The sequence below is a fragment of the Lampetra fluviatilis genome, chromosome 23 (assembly GCF_964198595.1).
Source record: "Lampetra fluviatilis chromosome 23, kcLamFluv1.1, whole genome shotgun sequence".
Lineage (NCBI taxonomy): Eukaryota > Metazoa > Chordata > Hyperoartia > Petromyzontiformes > Petromyzontidae > Lampetra > Lampetra fluviatilis.
This window is the reverse complement of record NC_136297.1, coordinates 9,619,068-9,645,646: the sequence shown is the minus strand read 5'-3', so window position 1 is coordinate 9,645,646 and position 26,579 is coordinate 9,619,068. Positions and strand designations below refer to the sequence as shown.

Sequence of the window (26,579 nt, the reverse complement as noted above, 5' to 3'; positions counted from 1 at the left end):
TATTTACGGTGCGAAAGAAGTTCAATATATACATAACTATAGTAAAAGATATAAATGCCACGATCAACATGGTACGTTGGTCGTGATGGGGGTGCTTCATCCAGCAGTGGATTGACGAAGGGGTGTGCGTTATTATTACGTCAATGAGAGGCATGCTGCATTGTACAGTGGCAACGGTACAATGATTTAATTTCACGTAACTTTCACTGGAGTCACCGAAACAAACTTTTTTTTAATAACGCTTTATTATAACCAGCACAACACAAGACAACTCGGCACACTGCTTACAGCACCCCCGAAAGCAACGAGCTACTCTGGGATTTGAGACGCACAAGTCAAACGCTCTACGACGCCTTTCATGCAAACAGCGCGCACGCGCTTTTACGGCAAGGCCACATATCCCTGGCAGCTGCACGGGCTACAAAAAAAGTTACCACTAAAAAAACAAGTGCCTGTGTTCGTTTCCATAGTAGTGCTGTCTGTCCCAGGATTAATTCAGTTCCTGAAGAAGCTTCCAGCATGCGGAGTGAAACGTCGGACATCAGGTCGAACAATACGTGGCACGACCCGAATACGCGTCGGAGAGCCAACTCAAGAAGTTGGTCCACCCCAGAGTCCTAGTTTTCACTTCTATCGCAAGCGAGAGGGCGCTCATTCTCCTCTGCTACCCCCCCCCCCCCCCCCCCCAAGTCTGGAACTCCCTTTCCACAGCGATCAGTGCTGTCGACTCCCTGGCCCTGTTCACATCCAGGCTCATGACCTACCTCCTGTCCCCCGCCTATGACCGATTGGCCATATCTCAGAATTAAATATGCCCACTGTTTCTGTACGGCATCTTGATACGCGCTCGCATTTAGACGCTATACAAATCCTAATTGTATTGCATTGTACGTGCGATTAGTAGGTTCCGAGGAGGAAGCACGGCCTGGAATCTAGGGCTCTCACAATGCACAGTTTCACGACACCGTTTTTCTTCCATCTGTTGCCCGTGACTTTGTGATCGAATGGGCAAATAAACGGCCTGGTGTTCCTACAAAGACATAATGCATCAACAACTCTCAGTAGCTCGCCGTAAAGCCCCCGGCGCCACTTGACTCATTACGCTCACATGATTCAGTCTCCGTGGCTTTGGAAGTAGAATGGTTTGCATCCGTTGTGGAACGCGGATTGAACTGTGGGTTCAGTGATGGATGGGGCAGTGGGGGGGGGGGGGGTGCATTACATTGCTGCCACTGACCCCCCCCCCTCCCCACTTTTCCAGGTAGGTGACCACCACCCACCACCCCCACCTCACCCCGGGCACCGCTTGCCATCTCCCAGCAACGTCATTCCCCAGGGTGACGCTCAGTGCGCGATGATCGGCCACGCTGCCACACCACTCATACGCGTTCGGAGGCGTAGACGGCCACCTTGCAGCCGACCTGAATAGCGGACTTCAGCAATGCGTAAGCAGGGGCCTGCACGCAAGAAGAGCACAACGCAAGTTTGGAAGACATCCATCGTATGCGGTGCTGCGGATGTTTAGTGCTTTTTCATTATCCTCATCATTCATCCGCCATGAACAATTTACTGCCGGTTAAAGGTTTCCCCCCTAAGCCTCACCTAAGCCTCCCCAGGCGGCCACCCACCTTTCACATTCTCATTCAGTGTGTTACTCGCCATAAAATGTTTTTATTACAAGCGACACTGAAGTTCAACACATTATAAAAGGCATTAAATGGCTTACTAGCGTGGGGAAAGATGCATGAACTATTGATTTAGTTTGTTTATTGTAAGACCAAGTTGTTGTACAGTAGTCCAAAGTGAGATTGCAGTTAAAATGGAAGAGCCAATGCATACGCAACAAGCCGGCAAAAGACTCACAACTGTTATAAGATGACTTTTAAAGTTTTGGTCCTGGATAAATATAATTGCTGTGACTATGGTGTTATACAGCTAGAGTTTGGATTAGGGATTACGGTCATGATCAGTGTCCGTGATTATAATTAGAATGGTAGCAAAGTGCAGTTTAAGCTCAGTGGCTTCCCCACAAGATTAAGTTCTTTAACCATGCTTTTGATGCCTATGCTACAGAGTGCCGTTATAACATGGAAAGAAAACACAACTTCGTACCGGGTATAATAAAATAGTTAAGTCTTTTAACACCTCATCCCCATCATCGTCGCCATCGTCGCGGACACTCACCAGCTCGGCATTGTGCTGCAGGCCCGTGTCGTGGTGTTCCATCTCATCGTCACGGAACTTCCTTAGCAACTACAAAGACAAAGATCCCCCGTTATAGCCTTAACATAACGTTGGGGCAAGTGGTGTCAGCGAGCACCTATGAAGGCCAGCATGGCACATGAAGGGGTGGGTGGGTAGCACCACGCCCGGTCGCCTTTATCCAGTGGCGATGTTTTTACACACCGCACCAGGTACTCATTTGAGGCCGAGTCGACCTAGGGGAGGCGCAGGACCGGTTCAGATGATCATCACTGATGTTGGCTGTGAGCGGGAATTTAACTCAGGACACCAGGTTTGTAGCGTAGCGCGCTAACCGCTCCCGCAACTACACACATGCATACACACGCATCTGTACAGAGATAAAGATGCTCTGTATAACCGTATAAAGTGTTGAGGCTGTTTGCTAGGACTTATTTTTGCAAGCACTAAGGAGGCTGGTAGTGGGCGCAGGAGAAGGTGGCGTGCCCAGCAACACGGCTAGTGGCCTTTGTCGCTCCAGTGCCGATATTTGGTAATGATGATGAAATTTCCACATTCAGATGCATCACGATGGATCGCACGGAACTCATTTTAGGAAACCCTAGATGGGAGTGCATCTCCTGGGTGCAATGAAGCCACGTTTTTTTTTAATCGAATTCCTTACCTTTCCTATACTCTTGCACTCCTATCTTATTTTTGCATTGTTTGTTGTTGTAACGTTCTGACCCGCCCCCTACTGGACATCTGTGAAAACGAGCTTCATAGGCGCATTGGATTTCCCCTGCACTATAAAGAAAGATTCCGATTCTAACGTTTGCAGGCAGGGCGAGGGGGCACCTCGAGCAGTTCCGCGTGCTTCTCCGGGTCCTCCTCGACGAGCGTGCGGATCTGGTTGTTGTAGTGCTCCGAGATGCTCTCCTCCACCGCCACCGTGCACGCCATGGCACCCTCCTTCCCCAGCAGTGCCGAGCCCGCGCCTGGCACGGCAAAAATCAACGACCATCGCGCCCGTCGTTGAGCATCGCTGTCCGTCACTTGAACAATTATATTCCAGTTGCGCTATTGGCCAAGAGCAGAGAACCGACGAATGACCCCGATGATCATTCTCAGAGAAGCGGAGCTGGTTCGCAATTTTCTCAAACATATGCCGCTGGGAAGCGCTGGTTCAGAAAACCCGTGGGTTGACGAATAGCAGTGTCATTCTACTTCATTGTCCACATATGGGAATTGGTGTATTTATAGACAGCAAAATTTGACGGAAAACTGTAAGAGTGAAAAAGCGCAAAGAAGCATTGATTCTTGGAATTGCACCGAAAGGCTATTGAGCAGTGCCGGGCTCGGCGCTCTCACCCCCGAGACGCCCGACCACCTGCACATCGAGCACCGTCGTGTTAATGACCGCCCTGCTTCCCTTATTTATTGATGTATTACAACTCAAAGTGAGCACGGTACAAAGCGCCGATCACAGAACGGGATGGGGAAACAAAAATTCTGCGAACAACAGCAGAGCCCAATGAAGGGGGAGAATTGGGCTCACTTTTCCCACCCAGGTGGGGACCACTAGTGAGGGGATGAAGGTTTATATGGGGAGGGGAAAAGGGTAGGGGGTAAGATAACTAACGCAATTGGGGAAAAAAGGGCACAGGGGAGAGAAGGGGAGGGGAGATCAGCCCTGCTTCTCTAACAAAGTGAGGCAGTTACACTATGAGACATCTCCTTTACCAGTGGCAAAATATAGTAATAGGTTTTTACCCTTTCAACTGGTACAAAAACTGACACCTTTATACAAGGCATCATGTTTGCAATAACCACAACACAAGCAGTCAAAATACAAACAAAAAGAAAGAAACAACTCTGATAATGATAAGCACTGTCCTTGAAGTTGATTAGTCCACACCCGAGACAGCTTTTCTTAGAGCCTAGTCTCCATTGGTGTTGGACCAGATGACGCAAAAGACGCCAAAAGGCGTCATCTGGTCGAACACTAATGGAGACTAGGCTCTAAGAAAAGCTGTCTCGGGTGTGGACCAATCAACTTCAAGGACAGTGCATATCATTATCATTATCAGAGTTGTTTCTTTTTGTTTGCATTTTGACTGCTTGTGTTGTGGTTATTCCAAACATGATCCCTTGTATCCAGGTGTCAGTTTTTGTACCAGTTGAAAGGGTAAAAACCTATTACTATATTTTGCATTTTGACTGCTTGTGTTGTGGTTATTGCAAACATGATCCCTTGTATAAAGGTGTCAGTTTTGTACCAGTTGAAAGGGTAAAAACCTATTACTATATTTTGCATTTTGACTGCTTGTGTTGTGGTTATTGCAAACATGATCCCTTGTATAAAGGTGTCAGTTTTTGTACCAGTTGAAAGGGTAAAAACCTATTACTAAAGTGAGGCAGGATCCGTGCCCTGCGGGAAGCCATACACACCAAGTAAGAACCCGGCCACATTCCACAAGGGCAGCAGGGCAGTTGGACGTACGCGGTGCCGCGATATCAACTCCTCAAACTTCGCCAGGTGCTCCTTCTCCTGATCCCACATCCTCTGTACACGCGCGCACACACACAAATACACAATACATGATTTCGTGCAAAAGGTTTCAGTTTGGTGTTTTAACATCTTAACACCTTGAGTTGAAGCTTTCGTGACTGCAGGAATCCATACTCTTTGGTTCTTTCGGTAAAGTCACGGTGGTAGAAAACATAAAAATAGATCACGACGTTTCGATCGCAAAAACAAGAGACCGTCTTCAGGTGAAGCCCTCATCCAGCAGTGGAAGACGGTCGCTTGCTGCTGCGATCAAAACGTCGTGATCTATTATTAGTTTTTCTTCTTCTACCTACGTGACTTTACCGAAAGAACCAAAGAGTATCTTAACACCTGTTTGTTCCGTTGGAACCTCATTTGCCAGTAACAAAATATAATTGTTTTTTTTACGCTTTTATCTGGCAACAAAACTGACACCTTTTTTTTACAAGGAGTCATCTTTGCATTGACCACAATACCTGCAGTCGGAATGCAAACAAAAAACATAACTCTGATAATGTATGCAATGAGTTGTGCGCCTTTTGGTGTCATCTGGTCCAAAACCATGTGAGACTAGGCTCTAAAGAAAGCTGTCTCGGGTGTGGACCAATCAATTTCAAGGACAGTGCATACATTATCAGAGTTATGTTTTTTTTGCATTCCGACTGCAGGTATTGTGGTCAATGCAAACATGACTCCTTGTAAAAAAGGTGTCAGTTTTGTTGCCAGATAAAAGGGTAAAAAAACAATTATCACCTGTTTTGTTGCCAGAAAAAAGGGGGACAATTCTAGATTTGAAGCTTTCGTGACTGCAAGGATTCATACTCTTAGGTTTTTTCGGTAAAGTCACGTAGGCAAAAATAAAAACTACAGTTATTTTGCTGTGCCTTTTTACACCTGATGAAGGAAGCTTGTGTTGCTTCCGAAACGTCGTGAATTAATTAAATAATTTTAAAACATTTTACCTACGTGACTTTACCGAAAAAACCGAAGAGTAGAAAAGGGAACAACCCCTATTATCATCCCTTGTAGCGGTTTCAATGTGGATTTTGCCCATCTCTGTGAGTGGTAGTTGTGGAGGGAGGAGGGTCGAGGGGTGGTGACCGTGGGGGGGGGGGGGCCCTCGCACCTTGATGACGGGCGCCACGCTGCTGCCCCCCAACACGGCGAACTGCCCCGCGTAGATGCGGTCCGCCCCGTACTCCCCGGCGTGGTCCACGCGGATGATCCTCTCGACCAGGGCCGGGCCCGTGAGACCTCCTTGCTCAGCGGTGCTGCTGGACGGCCTCGTGCCGATCGCCGGCAGGGAGCCCAGAGGTCTGGGACCCCCCGATGTGCGGGGCCCAGGGCTCGCTCGCCCTGCCCGGACGATCACCGCCGCTCCACGCCGGAGCATCATCGGGGGCTTTGGGATCAGACCCAAGGCGGCCACGTGATCCGAGCCGAGCCGGTCCTGCAGACTGTCGATGTCGCTGCTTCTATCGCTGTTGTCGCTGCCTTTAATTGCTTCTGCTGCGGTTGCTACCTCCGATTTCTGCTGCTGTGATTGCGTCTGCTTTATCGCGTCGTTGGCGGAGCTGCAAATGTTGTGTAATGCGATTGACTTTGTGTGAATGTTTAGCTGCAGTTGTTGCTGTTGTTATTGTCGTGATTGTTCAGTTGCAATTGCTGTTGTTGTTTTTACGGCTGCCGTAATCGTCTACTTGCCGACTTTAGCTGAAGTTGTAGCAGTAGAAGCTATCGATATAGAGTCTTAATTCTTACAGCTGTAGTAAATTTGCTGTTCAGCGGTCGCTGTGGTAATTGCTGCAGGTGTAGTTGTCGTAGTTGTCGTAGCTGTGGCTTGTATCTTCTTGTATCTTCTGCGGTCCGTATCCGCTGCAACTCGCACGAATACCACCCTCGGCGCACTGTACCGTGTTGTGTCAAGTACAGTGGCGTGCGTGCCCTTCAGCGAACAGAATTGGTCGCCCACATCTGCCCCCAGGGCGGAGAGGGCGACGTCGACGGGGCGGCATGTCGCGAGCGGAGAGCCGTAATCGGCCCCGGGGGCATTTATCGTTTCAAAAAGGCGAAGTGGGGGGAAAAGAAATAAATTAAACAGACTTGCCTTCTGAAATGAGCGGTGTTGTCATCACGTCGCGCTGGTGACGTCACGCGTAAACCTCGCGACGGTGACGTCGTTACGTCATCGGTCCCGCACGTCTGTTCTATCGCGTGCGCGCTGACGTCACGTCTCCTCTGGTTCCCCCCTTTCACATTTAGAAAAAAACGTGCGTTTAGACTTTTGTGTAAATTACTTTGCTGGCTATGTTGGGCTTATCATTTGTGGCCAGGTCGCTTTTGAACGATAAGGGGTCGTCCATAAATGACGTCACGCGATTTTGGACGATTTTTGACCCCCCCCTCGTCACACGGCGTCACAAAAAGTCAGACCCCCCCCCCCCTCAAATATGACGTCACAAAGCTCTGCCCCCCCCAAAATAAAACATGCTTCAAATCGCTTTAAACTATTGTCATTGTAGTGCGTATTTAATGTGGCGCTGCACTCTGATGTTGTAGGAGAAAACATTTATTAAGAAGTCTATTTAATTAAGTAGAACGTGTTGTCTATATTTATTTAAAGTTGCGCATTTTGATGTGACGTCCATTTCTCACATCGTCACAAATGTCTGATCCCCCCCTCCCCTAGGTGCGTGACGTCATTTATGAACGGCCCCTAAGTTATTAACTCAGTGGGGTTTGCCTGTTAGGATGGGGGTTGTATTTGTGTGTTTGGGTGATTTGTTTGTTACGTAGAAGGGAAAAACCATAAAAGAATACAAGTAAAACAATACAATTTTCGGTAAAATCACGTAGAAGGGAAAAAAACAATAAACATTAAAATGTTCTTGCTGTGGGTTTCACACCTGATGATGATTGCTTGTGTTGCAATCGAAACGTCGTGAACATTTTATTGTTTTATTTTTATTATTTTATAGTTTTTTCCCTTCTACGTGATTTTACCGAAAGAACCAAGAGTATGAATCCCCGCAGTCACGAAAGCTTTAAATCGAAATTTGACTGGACATCTGTGAAAAAAGAGCTTCATTGCTCATCGGATTCCTCCTCTGCTGCAGTTTAAATAAACATTCTGACGACACCGCGCCTGTGACGTCACACCCGTTGTTGAAAGCCCCCCCCGCAATCAGCATGAGGGGGAGGAGTTAATGCGTGGGGGGCGTGGTTATGAGGAAGAAGGCGGGGTTATGGAATGAGGGCGGGGTTACTTGGTAGGGGGCGGTTTGAATGCGTGGAGGGGCGTGGTTACGAGGTGGGGGCGTGGTTACAAGGCGGGGGGCGTGGTTACGAGGTGGGGCGTGGTTACGAGGCGGGGGGGCGTGGTTACAAGGCGGGGGCGTGGTTACAAGGTGGGGGGCGTGGTTACAAGGTGGGGGGCGTGGTTATTGATATAGAGGCGGGGTTCTGTTTTTAGCCACCCGTACCCGGAGTCACAACCGGACATTGACTTTGACGTCTTGGAAAGTGGAGCTGCTGCCAACGACGGACGCTGCTTTCAAGGTTCTCGCTGCCTTCTGAGAGGTGAGCGGCGGCGGCGATGATCGGCGGCGGCGCCTCTCGGCTATGATTTGCGTGTGTTTCATGCCCAACGTACTGCAGCCGACGTTAACGAATAGGCAAAGGTGCAGCAGAGCCCTGCGATGATTCGCGAACGCCACTTGCTGGCATTGAAGGTCCCTCGGCTGGAGGAAACCACTGAAAGTTATCTTCCACGGCGGTCAGAGAGTGGGAGTAGCTACATAAGAAACGTTTTTGGGTTTAGATCGCGTTATTTATAAATGTTGTGTCGTAAACCTCCACCACCCGACGCGGCCAATCAGCAAAAAAAGTGTCACGTTGACAAAAAACAAATAGTTCACCGGTGTGTTGAAGAGTGAATCCACAACATTTATGTAACTTTTTTTTAATGTTGTGGATTCACTCTTCAACACACCGGTGGGCTAAAGTAGTGAACTATTTGTCTTTTGTCAACGTGACACTTTATTGCTGATTGGCCGTGTCGGGTGGTGGAGGTTTACGACACATTTATAAATAACGCGATCGAACCCAAAAACGTTTAATAATGAATAATATTGTTCGCGAAAGCCTACGTGTTAAACAGTGGGAGTAGCTACCCACTTTGTCTCCAACCACACGAAATCTGCCCATCGACCAACGTGCGTGGCTTCAGAGGAACGCAATATAAAGCGAGGCTGGCGCGGTGGGGTTCAGGCTAACAAAAAAATAAACCAAAAAGTTCGCCAGACAACTGGAAATCACGGCTGTGTGCGTGTCTGTGTGAGCTGTAGGACCGCTGTGGGAAATGGGCCGTGATCATAATCGGTTAAATAAAGATGCGGACGAGAGCGGGGTTTGAGTGTAAACTGTGAATGACAATGAAACGCAACGTAGCTTTTTTTTTTTAAACACGCAGTAGGATTTCGCGACCAATATGCTCCATAATAGAGGTTTTTGGGTGAGGTCGCTTAAATATAAATGTGTCGTTAAACTCGCTACCACCCGACACGGCCAAAACAAAACATCCCAATTCGTGACTAGTTCAGCACACAGGTATGCTACAAATGTTGTGGGTTTACTCTCCAACAAACCTTATTAATTGGCTGTGTCGGGTTTAACGACACATTCATATTTACGCGATCTAAACCCAAAAACTTTTTTTGTGTGGAAAAATAACGAACCAATGTGTCTGCATTTTTGTTTTGTTTTCACAAAAAAGCCGAACTAAAAACATTTGTGAATAACACCGTGGTCTTGACACACATAACAGGCGACGTTTCGGGCACTGGTCCTTATTAATTGGTCGTGTTATTTGTGCTTGTGCACCACCACTCTTGATTTGAAGCTTTCGTGACTGCAGGAATCCATACTCTATGGTTCTTTCGGTAAAGTCACGTCGATAGAAAAATTAAATAAACCGTTGCCAAGACTAGCAGAAGCTAGCCAGCTAACGGCATCTGCTTCGCCAAACGACGAATTACTTTAATTTGTGCGAACCACAATCACCTTGATGTTGCGTGACCTGTGGTTCGCAAACATTGGGCCGTTCACAAGCTTTGTGACAAGGGGTTGAAAAGCGCGTGGAAGAGATCCGTGCACGCTCGGAATTTAACTGAGAACACGGAGAGAGGTGCGACACGTGGAATAGATAGCATATAAGCAGGTTAATGATATGATTACAACTGTTACATGATATCCCACGTTGGGGAGTTGGGGGGGGGGGCTCGGACAAAAAGGACACGTAACTTGCTGGAAGGGATGATGATGATAATAATGACAGATTTGTCAAGATACAATGACGTTCTCTCTCTGTCTCGTTACGTTCAACCGAGGAGAGATGGAGGGCTTAAATCATCTGGCGTGCAAGGTGTTGGGAGCGGCGGGGGGGGGGATTTGTCGCATGGCAGAGTTTGTGGGAGATGGTGACGGCTTGGGGAATGGGGGGCCTTCATCCAGCAGTGGATAGAGCATCGTGGCTGATTACCACAATGATGCGTACGGGAAACATAACTACGGTAACTGGTGGCGCTGTGTCCAGCAGCCAGGTGTCAAACGTAATCCTCCACGAATCCACGATTAAATGCCGCGTTTGTCAGCATAAACATGCAGAGGTAACGTGGGGAAGTGGTGTATCCGTGTTACACGTAGCGCGTGTGTGTGTGTACAGCTGTGTGGATATTGGACTGGTTATATATACCGTATAGTACTTTGTGTGTATGAATGTGTGTGTGTGGGAAGCGGCAGTGTAGCGGTGAGCGCGCTGCGCTATGAACCCGGCGACCCGGGTTCGGTTCCCGCTCACGGCCAACACCAGTGACGATTATCTGAACCGGTCCCAGGCCTCCCCTAGGTCGACTCAGCCTCAAATGAGTAACTAGTGCGGTGTGTCAACATTGCCACTAGGGAGACAAAGGCGGTCGGGCGTGGTGCTGGCCACCCACCCCCTCGTGTGCTGTGCCGGCCTTCATAGGTGCTCACTAACAGCACTTGCCCCAACAATTTGTTAAGGCTATACGGGGGAACTTTGTATCGTTTTGGTGTACTGTATATTTTGTGTATAGTAATGTGTGTATGTACTTCATTGTGTGTATGTCTCTGTGCTTTGCGATCCATCTTTCTATCTATTCACTCTTTCATTATTCGCTCATACAAACATTATTTCATCCACCCACCCCTCCGAATGTCCACCCAACTATTATTTAATCTACCCAACCAACCAGTCATGTGGTCATTCATTCAATCAACGACCCAACTTTTCAACGAGCAAGCTGTATATCAGTCTATTCGTCCATCGCTCAATATACCCAACCACTCATTCACTCACCTGCACATTCACCCATCCGTCCGTTATTCAATCCATCCAATCCCTCCACACAGCCATTTTACCTTCCACCAACCTACTCACCCACTTATCCACTCGCTCACCATTCCATTCATAACAACTACCCAGACAAGCAGCCACCAACTCGTCCATATATCCACCCATCATCCACTCACCCACCAATGCACTCACCCAGGCACCGATTAATTATATACAACAATTCACCCACCCACTCATACACCCTACCCATCTGCTCGTCCCTTCACCCACCCATCAGACATCGAAATCCAAATCCCTCGTGAAAGAGTTGAACCCAGCCCAAAGTCTACGTATCGTCCCGCCCAGCTTGTGGCTGCATAATCGCATTAAGTGGAATGTGCCGTTAGTATTTAACACAGTGAAAGCTAACGGGGAAAAAAACTATTAAAGGCTTATGCAACTTAAATCCCAGTCCAGTGTAGACTAAACTCCACTCCAGCCGAGACTAAACTCCACTCTAGCTGAGATTAAACTCCACTACAGCAGAGGCTATCCTGTATAGGAGTTTGATTATAATTATCCGTATGCATGGCCGTTGTTTTATGCTTTAATTAACCAGGCAGTCAAATAAACCCGATCCTCGATTTGATCAACACACACACACAATGAGCTCAAATAATTAACAACCACATAGACACACAGACATCAACATAAAACAATTAGTCACACACACACAGACATTGAAATGGACAAACTCGGACAGAATCAGAAATCCCAATACAGCACGGTACAACCATGAAATAGAGAGACGAACAAACACGGCCATTTTAACAATGCCCTTAGGTTTTTTTCGGTAAAGTCACGTAGGTAAAAATAAATAATAAAAAATAATAGATATAATAATAGAAATACAATTATAAATCACGACGTTTCGGAGGCAACACAAGTCTCCGTCATCAGGTGGGACCGTACAGTAAATCTAGCTGTGACGGTCCCACCTGATGACGGAGACTTGTGTTGCCTCCGAAACGTCGTGATTTATAGTTTGATTTCTATTATTATTTCTATTATTTTTATTATTTATTTTTACCTACGTGACTTTACCGAAAAACCCTAAGAGTATGAATCCTTGCAGTCACGAAAGCTTCAAATCTAGAATTTTAACAATGACCAATTCAAACACAAATACAAAGATCGCCTGTATAGCCTTTACTAGACTGTTGGGGCAAGTGCTGTTAGCGAGCACCCTTTGAAGGCCGCCCCCCTCCCGCCTCGGGGATGAGTTCACAGGAAGAACAGACGGCCAACCTGACAGCCGATGACCAATTAAACACACAGACACACACACACACAAAACACACAACTGCCCCCCCCCCCGCTCGTAGTTAATTGGCTGAAGCGGGTGCCCCCCCCCCCCGCACTCCCTAGGGGAGAGTAAATAAACCCGAGCCTCCCGTGTCTGCGGTTCTTAATTGAGTCGCGAAGAGGCCCCGGGGGAGGGGATGGAGAGGTCGGAAACTCGGCTGAATGATCAGAATCAGAATCTGTATTCATCCTGGAGGAATCCGATGAGCTATGAAGCTCTTTTCCACACATGTCAAGTAGGGGCGGGCAAGACGGCTACTTGGAAGAGGGCCCCCCAGTGATGTTGTTGGGGGTTTTATTTGCTTAGGTGAGGCCGCCGTATCTCGATCTTCCAAGTCGGCACGCGTCTGTGCCGTGACATGCAGCAGGTTAATGGAGCACCGCTCTTAATGGAGGCCTTTCCGCCGGCAGTGGCATCACCCAGCCATTGCAGGGGCTGCACCTTTATATCGCTTTGAATAGCCTGGCGGTGGTGGCGATGACGCAAGTGCGGTCGCCTCGCTCGAGCTTGTAAGTTCACACGCGTGTGTGCTGTTGCGGTGACAGCATGTTTGATGGAGCACATGGTCTTCGTAGAGGCCCTTCCGCCAGCAGTGGCATCACCCAGCCATTGCAGGGGCTGCCCCTTCATATCCCTTTAAATAGCCTGGCGGTGGTGGCGATGACGCACCGGTCTTGTCAAGGCATACAGGAACCCCTTTTCACAAAATGCATACCACAGGACCGGTTGGTTTGTGAGATAGCGACTGAATAAAAAGGGGCCGTAACTCGACACTTTTCTCTCTCCCTCCCTCCCTCACACACACACACTTAGGGGCCGTCCATAAATGACGTCACGCGATTTTGGACGATTTTTGACCCCCCCCTCGTCACACAGCGTCACAAAAAGTCAGATCCCCCCCTCAAATGTGACGTCACAAAGCTCTGCCCCCCCCCCCCCCAAAAATATGAAACATGCTTCAAATCGCTTTAAACTATTGTCATTGTAGTGCGTTTTTATAGTGGCGCTGCACTCTGATGTCGTAGGAGAAACATTTAATAAAAAGTATATTTAATTAAGTAGAACGTGTTGTCTATATTTATTTAAAGTTGCGCATTTTGATGTGACGTCACATTTCTCAAACCCCCCCCCCTCGTCACACATCGTCACAAATGTCTGACCTCCCCCCCCCTAGGTGCGTGACGTCATTTATGGACGGCCGCTTACACACGCAGACAGAGTTACAGGCAGGAGTCGGGCGCGTGGGGTACAGGGCAGGAATGATCCAGTTCGAGTCCTGGTCAGGGGTATGATCATTATCCTCATCCTCTTAACTTCCCATCGTCATCAGCAGCATGCCCCTCTTGCCATCAACACGAAGCGGATGGTGGTGTGGATCGTGTGCGTTACACCTAACACCACGCCCGGCCGCCTTTGTCTCCCCCAGTGGGGTATGTTTGTACACCGCCCTGTACAGCGCAGGACGCTAACCACTGCGTCACCCCTCCTTCAAAGACAAAGACACACGTATACAAAGACAAAGATCCCCCGTGTAGTCTTAACAGACTGTTGGGGCAAGTGCTGTTAGCGAGCACCTATGAAGGCCGGCACGGCACACGAGGGGGTGGGTGGCCAGCACCACGCTCGGCCGCCTTTGTCTCCCCGGTGGCGATGTTTACACACCGCACCGGGTACTCATTTGAGGCTGAGTCGATCTAGGGGAGGGCCCAGGAGCGGTTCATACAATCGTCCCCGTTGTTGGTGTGCCGTGAGCCGGAATCGAACTCGGGTAACGCAGCGCGCCAGCCTCTACGCTACCGCTCCCCAGGGCGCGCACACACACACGCACACACACACACAAACACACAAACACGCGCACACACAAACACGCACACACACACAAACACACACGCACACACACACACACAAACACACAAACACGCGCACACACAAACACGCGCACACACAAACACGCACGCACACACACAAATACGCGCACACACAAACACGCGCACACACAAACACGCGCACACACAAACACGCACACACACAAACACGCACACACACAAAAACACAAACACGCACACACACAAATACACAAACACGCGCACACACAAACACGCACACACACACAAACACGCGCACACACAAACACGCACACACACAAACACGCACACACACAAACACGCACACACACAAAAACACAAACACGCACACACACAAACACACGCACACACAAACACGCACACACACAAACACGCACACATACAAACACGCGCACACACAAACACGCGCACACACAAACACGCGCACACACAAACACGCACACACACACAAACACGCACACACACACAAACACGCACACACACAAACACGCGCACACACAAACACGCGCACACACAAACACGCACACACACACAAACACGCACACACACACAAACACGCACACACACAAACACGCGCACACACAAACACGCGCACACACAAACACGCATACACACAAACACACACACACAAACACGCACACACACAAACACGCGCACACACAAACACGCGCACACACAAACACGCATACACACAAACACACACACACACACAAACACGCACACACACAAACACGCACACACACAAACACGCGCACACACAAACACGCGCACACACAAACACGCACACACACACAAACACGCACACACACAAACACGCGCACATACAAACACGCGCACACACAAACACGCGCACACACAAACACGCGCACACACAAACACGCGCACACACGAACACGCACACACAAACACGCACACACACAAACACACAAACACGCACACACACAAACACACACGCGCACACAAACACGCGCGAACACAAACACACGCACAGTCGCAACATCGGCAAGACACGACTCAAGGCGACCCGGCTGTCCGCGTGGTGGAGAGGCTTGTGGGGAGCGGTGGGGTAGCGGTTAGCGCTACGCTGCGCGACGAACCCGTTCACGGCCAACGCCAGTGACGATTATTTGAACCGGTTCCTGGGCCTCCCCTAGGTCGACTCGGCCTCAAATGAGTAGCGGGTGCGGTGTGGTAAGCATCGCCACCGGGGAGACAAAGGCGGCCGGGCGTGGTGCTGGCCACCCCCCCCCCTCCCTCGTGTGCCATAGGGTTGCTACTCGCGAACAGCACTTGCCCCAGCAGTCTGTGAAGGCTATACGGGGGATCTTTGTCTTGTTGCCTTCCAGCAGTTGGAGTGACAGATGGCCGTGCATTATTAATCGTAGAGGTTATGGGTTTAATTGCACCGAGGTGGCTGGCGGCGGCGGTAGGTAAATCCGCATTGCAAATTGATGACCTAGAGAAACGATCGACTTTTGCGCGTGTTCTCTCTCTCACATACACAGCCTCCTTCCCCCCACATCTCACGCCTCCTTTCTTCGGGGGATAATACATCGAGGCCAGACAGGCGGGCCCGCTCCTGGTCCGCTGATAAGGGAGATAAGAAGGAGGCCCTTACCTGCCCGTTGTTGGACCGTGAGTAACTGTGTTGTGTGCGTCAGCGTGTCGTGAGCGCGCGTGTCGATGTGTACACGTGTGTTGCGTGTGTACGCGTGGTGGTGTTGGCCACCCCCTCGTGTGCCGTGCCGGCCTTCATAGGTGCTCGCTTAACAGCACTTGCCCCAACAGTCTGTTGAGGCTATACGGGCGAGCTGTGTCTGTGTGCACGTGTGTGGGGGAGCGGTAGTGTCGCGGATAGCGCTACGAACCCGGCGCCCCGAGTTCGATTTCCGCTCACGGAGTCCAGGAACCGGTTCCTGGACTCCCCCTAGGTCGACTCAGCCTCAAATGAGTACCTGGGGCGATGTGCATTTGACAGCGTTTGGGAGACAAAGGCGGCCGTGCGTGGGTCCCGTCCACCCACACCCCTCGTGTGTGCTGCCCTCTTGGCCTTCATATGTGCTGCTCGCTAACAGCACTTGCCCCGAGTCTATTAAGACCATAACGGGGATATTTGTGTGTACAGCCTGCGCGCTAGTATGTATACGGAGTCCACGTGCGTGACTGATTCTGTGTGTATGATTATGTCTGTATTATGTCCACGCGTGTGATTGTGTATGTCCACACACGTACGTCACTAATCATTAACTCCCGGACCTACCCAGGAGCTCAAGTGATAACCCCTTCATCCACTCAACCCCCGTCATCCACTCACGAATGTCCCACCCATCCATAAACTCCCCGGGGGTTCAGTGCTGGCCACTATAAAGCCTCACTACCGCACAATTAACACCGTTTACAGCTGATATGGCGGGCTGTTATGGGCTTTCCATTGATGTTAACCTTTGCTCGGTGGGAGCTCGTTCATTTTTCTTTTCACCTAGCCATCCGTGCTGCCGACTCGCGGTGGCTAGGAGATGTTAACTACCTCGCCTTGTATACAGGAGGTCGTGGGTTCGATCCCAACCCTGACGTCTGCTGCTGTATATTTGCAGTTTGCGTGTCTCTCTCTCTCTCCCCGTGGTCGCGTGGATCTTTCTCCGGGACCTCTGCTTTTTTCCCCGACACATTAAGAAACGTGCGTTTCGAGTGTTCGGCTGCAATACATTTCCACTTGATACGCCTTATCTAGCGCAGTGGGCTTTACCAGGTAAAAGAAAATAAATATTTAGCTTACAGTTTTATTAATTTATAGACTTCCTTTTCAAGTCCAGGCTCAAGACCTGAAATGTATTTCCTCTGCCAGTGACTGACTGCCTCCCTTAGGATCAAACAAACGTGTATGTCCGCTTTCTCTGCACAAGTACTTGAGATGCAGTGGTATTTAGCAGAGGTGTGGACTCGAGTCATGTGACTTGGACTCGAGTCAGACTCGAGTCATGAATTTGATGACTTGCGACTCGACTTGGACTTGCATAACAATGACTTTGTCCCACCTATGAGATGTGGACTCGAGTCATGTGACTTGGACTCGAGTCAGACTCGAGTCATGAATTTGATGACTTGCGACTCGACTTGGACTTGCATAACAATGACTTTGTCCCACCTCTGGTATTTAGTCCCGACATTAATCCACATTGTACCCGTGTTATTGTATTTCAATAGGTTAACATTGCAAGCAACAGCCAGTCCTTCAGAGCAATGCGAGAGGAGTGGGCCATTCATTCCCTGAGACATTTTCCCTGCCGTCTATTTTTTCCCGTTGGATTCGTTTTTTTTCTCTCTCTCTCGAGATACCCATAACCTGAAACGTCACTGCGTTGTGTAACTGTGGGGGGGACTTGCATCTCAAAGTCTCTCACACATGGCCATGACTTCCCCGGTATATTGCCTGTCGTAAATAATCGCGATGTGTGGAGAATATAAAACAAAACTCAATAGATGAGCAGACGATGCATCTCCTTAAAACACATTGTCCTGCGGAGGGAGCTGGTAGGAACGTTGGGTTGCTCGGTCAATGGCCAGGGTCAACGGCGGCGTGGTGTATTCCGCAAATATGCCCGACTGTGAGGGCGGGCACAAGCCGGCGTGAGTAGGTTAAACGTTGAGTTTTATAAGGGCACCACGTGGTGACCAGCCCCTCCCCACCCAGTCCCACCCCTCCCACCCAGCCCCACCCTCCCCACCCAGCCCCTCCCCATCCTCCCCACCCAGCCCATTCCCACCCTCCCCACCCTCCCCACCCAGCCCCTCCCCACCCTCCCCTCCCCACCCAGCCCCTCCCTCTCCACCCAGCCCCTCCCCACCCAGCCCCTCCCTCTCCACCCAGCTCCTCCCTGCACGACGGACGGACACAATAATCCCCTGTGGGCTGGTGTAACCAGGAGGTTCCTACCAGTAACATATCTGCCTCTCCGCGTCAAAAGTAGAATAATGCGGTATTGTTTTTTTACATAACCGATCGGTGCCACGGACTTCTGGTAGTGTCGACTTTTAGTAGCCATTGGTTCAGTCCAAGTAACCTTTTAGTTTGCTCGTGAAAGTTTGCTTGTGCTGAATCAATGCTGCTGAAATGACGCACTCCCAGTGATGGGATGTGTAAAGAAGAATGCTGTTCGCGAGCACCTGTGAAGGCCAAACAATCAACCGCAGAAGGCCGCTGGGCCGATGGATTGTGGAAATAATATATTTTTTATCATGCGGATAGCCAGCTATTAAGCACTATTAAACTTTTCTTTTTTATTTCATCAGGTAAGGCCCACTGAGCTATATAGCTCATTTTCAGAAGCGATATTGCTCAACAAAGTGGCTTGTCACGTGGAAATTTATAGCAGCCAAATACTACTAAATGCACGTCTCTAAAAGTGGAGGGGAAAAGCTGAGGACCCAGAGAAAAATCCACACGACCATGGGGAAAACATGTAAACTCCATGGGTCGGCATCCAACCCATGACCTCCTGTATACGAGGCGAGGTAGTTCACATCTCCCCAACGTGGCTGCCTATGTGAAGGAATGAGACATTCTTTGGTTCTTTCGGTAAAGTCACGTATAAAGATAAAATAATAAATTAAATAATAGCATACGACGTTTCGATTGCAACACAAGCAATCATCATCAGGTATAAATGAAATAGCAACAAAAAATCTAAGCAGAAAACTATAAACAGACATATAAGCAGACACAGGTACCTGTGTTACTCTCTCTATGTATCTTGGTGATATCTGTCTGCTTATATGTCTGTCTATAGTTTTTTGCTTAGATTTTTTGTTGCTATTTCATTTATACCTGATGATGATTGCTTGTGTTGCAATCGAAACGTCGTATGCTATTATTTAATTTATTATTTTATCTTTATACGTGACTTTACCGAAAGAACCAAAGAATAATTCCTGCAGTCACGAAAGCTCCAAAATTAAGATTGAAAAAATGAGACGTTGTCTGCTTTTCTCAACACTTACCACGGTGTCGATGACAAGGGCTTTGATGCATGCACCGAGTCGGAGTAGCACAATTTTCACCGTTAAGATACGATATTACTTATCGGGGTTATGAACATTATGGCGGTGTAATGTTCTCATAACTTTGTAATCATATTTCACATTCTTATCGTCTCGATTTCGTGGTCTAGTCTTGTTCAAAGTTCTTCAGTTGCAGTTCGCTCACCTCAACATTAAGCCATGGAGTCTTCTAATCATTGCAACTTTACGATATACAGCGTCACACGTACAATGCACACCCTGTCATAAAATGACGATGTCATGTACCTGTCATCCTATCAATTACCCCAGAGGATATGCGAGTTAATGTGCAAAGGGGTAGACTGTGTCTATATAATTAAGAACCCTAATTATTATAATAAACTTTTATTATTAGTGTAATCCCCTTCATTTTTTTTTGTCAGGAAATGAAATTTCAAGAAAAATAAATTGACCGGCCACAAATCGCGATATGATGATATTTTTTCATCACAGGCAAGTGGACCTTACAGAGCCTTATAGAACAAATTCCGGTTGATTTGGTTCAACCATGCAGTGGAGAACGCTCGTAATTTGCACCGGTGACCTGGGTCACCACAATGGCAGAAGCAAAAATACAAAAAGTACATCAGTGAAGTCTTCTCTGTCTGCGTATGGCTGGGGAAGCAGTTATAGTTTGACGTTAAGTTTAGCGTCCATTCATATGTACGTATGTAAGCGCTGGTACCATAGTACTGGCACCATAGTCCTGCACCTCTGATTAGCACGGTTTGCCATGTACGGTGCGAAAGAAGTCCAACATACATGTATGTATGTATGTTCAACATACATGTATGTATGTATGTTCAACTGTTGAACTTGTGGGGAGCGGTGGTGTAGCGGTTAGCGCGTTGCGCTATGAACCTGGCGACCCGAGTTCGATTCCCACTAGCGGCCACCAACACCAGTAACGATTATCTGAACCGGTCGTGGGCCTCTCCTAGGTCGACTCAGCCTCAAATGACTACCTGATGCGGTGCATAAACATCGCCACTCGGGAGGCAAAGGCGACCGGGCGTGGTGTTGGCCACCCACCCCCTCGTGTGTCGTGCCGGCACTTGCCCCAACAGTCTGTTAAGGCTATACGGGGGGTTTTATGTATGAGGCAATGTGAATGCTCGTGATGACACCGGGAAATGGACCTCTCAGGGCAGTAGTTCAACAAAGTAAAGCTATCAGAACCGAAATAAGCAAACAAGTTTCACAGGAGAAAATCTCAATATCGACACATCGCGGCAGACCGAGTTTGACCTCCCCGTGCCGTGGGTCGCCTCTCTGGCCGTTTTGAGCAGCTGGCGTCCCTGCGCTAATTGAAACCACAGAACCGTACTTTTCATAACTCGTCCAGCAGCAGGAAGTAACGACGGAGTGCTCGTTCACCCAGCGGTGACTTTGTGGTATGCAAATTATGAACGGGGAAACGTTGCACGGTTACTGCTGCGGAAGACGCTTATCGGGTTCCATCAGGAGGCCGCGACAACAAATGGTGGACAACTTTGCATGTGTATATTTTTTTACATATATGTTGAACTTCTTTCGCACGGAACGCAGCCGGCCGTGCTGATCAGAGGTGCGGGGGGAAGGACAACGAACTAAACACAAAAAGCAGTTCGAAAGAAATTAGTTTTCAATCGAGATGATTTAAATAGCTCCAGTGGCTTCCTAATATCGGAAGGAAGAGCATTCCAGACGGCCGCAGGCTTGCCAAAAGCCACTGCGAGGAATTATGGTTCATTTGAATCGGAATTTAACACGTGGTGTTCATGTATGCTAGCAATGTTGCCGCGGTGTATGTACGTGGAACTTTTTTCGCACCGTGCGTAGCCAACCGTGCCACCGGTCCTCTCGTGCAGTAGTCGAATACGTAGGGCAGATTTGCTTAAATGTACCCAGCACCCTGCACATCGAGCTTCAACATCGAGCTCCAGACTGCGTCGTAGTCTGATGACAAATCCACAAAGGCTGTGCCGGTCTTGGATTTTTTTGGGAATCTGGCCTCAATGTGCGTCCCAAGGGCCAAAACTTGGTCACATCAACTGCGTCCAGGCTGGAATTCCGCTTTGTCTTCAGGGATCACTGAATGGACGAGGGGCTGTGGCGGGGTGAAGCGTGGGTATTCCCCCTCGCTTCTGAGATGCGTGGTCAGCGTGGAAGATTTCGGCCAACATGGCCCTCTCGCGAGCTCCATTGGGTCTCAGGCACAATCCCAGGGGTGCCGCGATATGTTCGGATGAATCAACAGAGAATGAAATAAAAATAATAACGCGTACATAGAAACTCAGACATCAACACAAAACAGGCAAATAGACACGCGAATATATATGCACACGGTCAACCACACAGACACGCACACATCGACATAACCAGTGAAATAGACGAGACTCGTAGACACTGAAACGAAAACAGTAGAGAGAGACAGAAATTCGAATAAAACCATGACATCGACGGAAGAACAGACGGACATCCTGACAAACGATGGCCAATTGAACACACACACACAGACGGATGTACGGACACACAAAAACACACAACTGCCCCCACCCCCCTTAGTTAGTTGGCTGAACCGAGTGCCCCCCCCCCCTGGGGGTGAGTAAATAAACCTGAGCCTCCCGCGTCTTTCGGTTCTTATTGAATCGCAAAGAGGCCCCGGGGAGCGAGGGAGGAAAGTACGGGGGAGGGGGTGGGGGGAGGGGAAACTCGTCTGGACGATGGAAGAGGGGGGGGCCCAGTGGTTTCCTTTTGGTTAGGTGCGGCCGCGTAGCTCGTCTGTGCCGTGGCGTGCAACACGTTGATGGAGCAACGGTCTAGTGGAGGCCCTTCCGTCAGCAGTGGCGTCAGCCAGCCATTGCAGGGTTGCACCTTTAGCTCTTTAGATAGGCCGGCGGTGGTGGCTATGATGCACGTGGCCTGTAAAGCAGCACTGCGGAGGCAGCGAGTGTTGTTGGATCACCGCACAAATGCCGTGAAACTCCCTTGTATGTCGAACTTCTTTCGCACCATAACGTAGCCACTAACCGTGTTAATCGGAGGTGCGGATCAAGGAAAACAAACCCTTCGAGGCGCCATACTCTAGCTCGCCAGGGGAAGGCAGTGCAGCAAGTGGACTAATCGCCATCTGTTTACATCTGTGCGGGGATAGAGTGTTGCCCCCTCTCACTTCAGGACCTTCCTGAAAGAGGCCCATGCGTACTCAGCGTGGCTTTCCCGGATGAATAAGTGAAAATAAAATAACTAAGTAAATGTGTGTTGCTTCTTTTGTCTCGTGCAGTGCTGGACCCAAACCAAACCGCCCGCCACCCCCTCATCCTCGCAGTGGTGGCCCCGACTGACAACGTAAATCCGTAACCTCCGAACATCTCATCCGCACCGTGCCAAGGTGCCACGAGGAGGCCCCCCCCCCTTTTACACACCTCGTCGATCATCTGTTATCCCTACAGGTGACGTCTGCACACAGCACAGTTAAATATTTTACCCCGTTAAATATTTATTGCTGACACAGACTCGCCTTTCTCGCTCGGGTTTTCCCCCATTGGCGGGAAAACGGATCTATTTTGGTTTCCTTGTTAATTCTGTTTGTCAAAGCGAAGAGAGTAATTAGCCCGAGGGAGACCTTTAGACTGGCGTGATTTTTGGCTCTTAAACTCGCTGGGTTTTTTTTACTCTGTTCCTGCGCTGGAGGTCACGTGCCCTGCGTGGCATCTGGATATTTTTGTTTTACATTCCAGCCGCCGCAACTCTTCTTCCTGTCAACAGTAAAACAAGATCTGACCTGTGCCCGTGCAGTGATCGCTGAGCTGCATTGGGCTTTATGGTTTTCCCGAACAAATGCATTTTAACACGCAAACTCCAAATATACAGCAGCAGCCGTCAGGGTCGGGATCGAATCCACAACCTCCTGCACACCAGGCGAGGGAGATAACATCTCAGGCAACCGAAAACAGACGCGCGGTCGCACAGGCAGGCGATCTTGTAGTTGACACTGCCGGCCAGGGAGCGGAGGGAGCAGAGGGAGCGGAGGGAGGGAGGGAATCTCGCAGAGCTTGACAGGCTCTGAGGAGGGCGCGGACGAAATGACCTCGCCACCGTTGGAGTTGCTCGAGGTTGCGCGATGAACACATCGAACAAGGACGGAGTTTGCAAATAGTCGAGGCGAGACCCGACTCTGCTGCAGGCGAGGGAGTTGGTGATCTCGTTGACGATGAGTGGATGGAGACTGACGTCGAAAGCCCCGAGGTGGTGGTTGCGAGATGTGATGATGTGGTGGGTGCGGCAGTCGAAGGATGATACTAATAAAAAGACCAAAATGCTCGAGCGCGATTCGGAGGCACGGAGCCCGCCTCTCGGTGTCACTCGGACGGCACCACCGTACCAGGTACACACCGTCTCTGGGTGCCTTTTTTTTGACGGTCGAAGGGGACTCGCTGCCGAGTATGAGATGGGGGTGGGATAGAATCCCAGCAGGCAAGAGTTGCTGTGGAGAACCGACAATCGGCAGCCACGCTCCTTGATTTGGCTATTACGAGCAGATCGAGGCGACTCGCTGCGCAGGACGCTGTGGGGTTTCGGAGGGAAGGGTTAGTTCAACTTTTGACCAGGTGAGACCCACTATATATTTTTCATGAGCGACCTGGCCACAAATGATAGCTCAACGAAGCGGCTCGTCACGCAGAAATGTGGAGCTGCCAAATACTCTAAACGCGTGTTGTTTCTAAATGTGGAAGGAAAAACAGAAAGATCCGGGGAGACATACACGCACACTCCAAATATACAGGCATCAGGGGTGCGGATCGAACCCACGACCTCTTGCACGCCAGGCGAGGTAGTTAACATCTCGAGTAATGACGCCAGGTGCGACGGCAGGCCTAGAGTAGAGGGCGCGGTGGCACAGAATTGCGGTCACCTTGCGATAGATCCGGGCAGAGACAGGGAGCCAGTGGAGGGATGTCAGTGCGGTGGAGGAGTCTGCGTGTCCGCACCCGTTACGACAAAGGCGGAGCGCAACAAGTCGATAAGATCTGGCGGAGTCGAGAGTGGGGCTGAGGAACTTAATGTGGTCGCGGAAATGGAAGGTGGAGCCCAGTGATTAAAATATATGTATGTTGAACTTCTTTCTTTCGCCCAGTACGTAGCCAACCGCACTCATCGGAGGTGCGGGTGAAGGACGACAAACCAAACACAAAAAGCAGATTGAAAGACATCAGTTTTCAATCTAGATGATGATTTAGAAGTGCATAGCTCCAGCGGCTTCCTAATAATGGAAGGAAGAGCGTTCCAGACGGCCGCAGAAGCGCATCTGAAAGCGCGCGACGATGCGGTGACCGTCTTTGTTCGATGGCGAGCCTAAAGCCGCCGCTGCTGCTGCTGCTGTGAGGATGACCGCAGTTCGCGTGATGGTGGTTTATGCTCCTTGACGCTGCACTACCACCGCTCCCCCTGTGCAGACGTGGTGAAGCCGCTGGCTGTCTGGGGCCGATCAGGATGCTTTCGTATTTTGGAACCTTTCCAGGAGAGAGAGTCGTGGGGCACAGAAGCACTGGTGCAAAAAGCGTCCGAGGGTGCGCTCCGTGTTGAGCATCTCGAGTTACCGGGACGTGGTTGTTCGCAGGGGAGATGTTTTGCCACGGGCTGCCTAGACGTCACAAGTTGTATTTCCTTCTGCGCGACAAATAATAAAAGGCGCGTTCCTCTTTTTTTTGGTCGACATTTTTTTTGCTTGAATTTTTTTTTTGCACCAACTCGCCTCGCGTAAATAAATAACGCGTGGCGGTGGAGCAGTTCGGTTCAGTTTCAGTTCATTTATTTGGTGTAGCTCTGTGAGCCATTCGGCTCTTGAATCGGATGCAACCGCAACAAACAAAAACATGAACACGAAACATCTTAAAGTGACTACGCAGACTTGCCCTGGCCTGCTACCGTCTCCGGACGAACCCGCCCCCACGTAACTCGCTCGCCGGGGATGTCAACCCCGGATGCCGCGAGCAGAGGTCGCAAACGGGTTTTGATTCCTTACCCGTACCCGTACCCGGCCGCACCAGGGTCGCAAACGGGTACCCGTACCCGGCCGTACCCGTACCCTAACCGTACCCGGCCGGGTACGGGTAGGGTACGGGTATCGGGTACCCGATTGCGACCTCTGGGATGAAGCCATGTTGCAGGCGCGGGTGGGTTGATTCTAGGAACTTGAATTGTGAGAAGAGACAAGACGTTGGGAAATGAGTGACAAACGGTGACTCACCAGTGACTCACGGTCTACCCGTACCCGTACCCGGCCGCATCAGGGTCGCAAACGGGTACGGGTATCGGGTAGGGAACGGGTATCGGGTACCCGGTTGCGACCTCTAGCCGCGAGGCACGGCCCACGGTTGTGAATCACGGACAGATCGCCGCGTCTCCAACTCGAGAAGTCGTGAAACGCGCGCGCCGAGTCGAATCGGGATTTTTGTGGCCGACGTTACCCCACCACTGGAGGCTGCATTCCAACGGTGCAGGTGGTGCGCGTCCTTACATACACAACTCATTGTTGGGGAGTTTATTGGGTCGGCTGAGCATTTAATTTTTAAACAAACACGGCTTGCGGTGGGGACAAGAGGAGGGTGGGCGAGGTACGGGATGGCTTTTCCTGTGTCAGAAGCCGCGCCACGAACCCGGCCACCCGCGTTCGATTTCCCGCTCACGGCCAACACCGGTCACGGTTATCTAATCCGGTGCTGGGCCTCCCCCTAGGTCGACTCGGCCTCAAACGAGTGCCTGGTGCGGTGTGTCAAACATTCACCACTGGGGGAGACAAAGGCGGCCGGGCGTGGTGTTGGCCACCCACCCCCTCGTGTGCCGTGCCGGCCTTCATAGGTGTCCGCTAACAGCCTAGTCTGTTAAAAAGGCTACACGGGGGACCTTTGTCTTTGGTGGGAGGTCTCACGCGGCTAACAAGGTGTGTGTCATGGTGACGCTGGGTCCGAGGGTCACGGGCGTGGGAGGGGAATGTCACATACATAATATTGTTAACGGCGTACTAATAAGAACTCTCCGTGATTGGATGGAATCGGTCAGTTCGCAGCGGTTAGGTCAGCGGACATTGGCCACGTACGTTTGTTTTTTGAACTTCTTTCGCACCGTACGTAGCCAACCGTGCTAAACAGAGGTGCGGGGGAAGGACAACAAACTATGGTTAACTATGCGAGTCTATAGATTTCTGTGTGAGTCTATGGT

General features: G+C 49.9%; 2 protein-coding genes across 4 annotated transcripts in view; one reads left to right on the top strand and one right to left on the bottom strand.

Moving 5' to 3' along the window:
• Positions 1–163: 163 nt before the first annotated feature.
• Positions 164–6,669, bottom strand: COQ7 (coenzyme Q7, hydroxylase). The gene is made up of 5 exons (XM_078867116.1): positions 5,859–6,669; positions 4,633–4,747; positions 3,040–3,179; positions 2,185–2,253; positions 164–1,457 (listed from the first exon to the last, which is right to left on the bottom strand). Exons 1-5 carry the CDS (start codon positions 6,126–6,128, stop codon positions 1,380–1,382), a joined length of 672 nt encoding a protein of 223 aa, XP_078723242.1. The 5' UTR covers positions 6,129–6,669; the 3' UTR covers positions 164–1,379.
• A 1,527-nt stretch (positions 6,670–8,196) lies between these two features.
• Positions 8,197–26,579, top strand: part of LOC144940919 (transmembrane channel-like protein 5) — a 54,548-nt gene continuing 36,165 nt past the window's right edge. Inside the window, exons 1-2 of one of the 3 annotated variants that reach the window (XM_078867426.1) lie at positions 8,197–8,311; positions 22,642–22,749. The gene's annotated coding sequence lies outside the window, so the exon portion shown is untranslated. Of the gene's footprint in view, positions 8,312–15,793; positions 15,954–22,641; positions 22,811–26,579 lie in introns of those variants that run through there. The other 2 variants (XM_078867424.1, XM_078867427.1) reach the window with 2 other exon arrangements.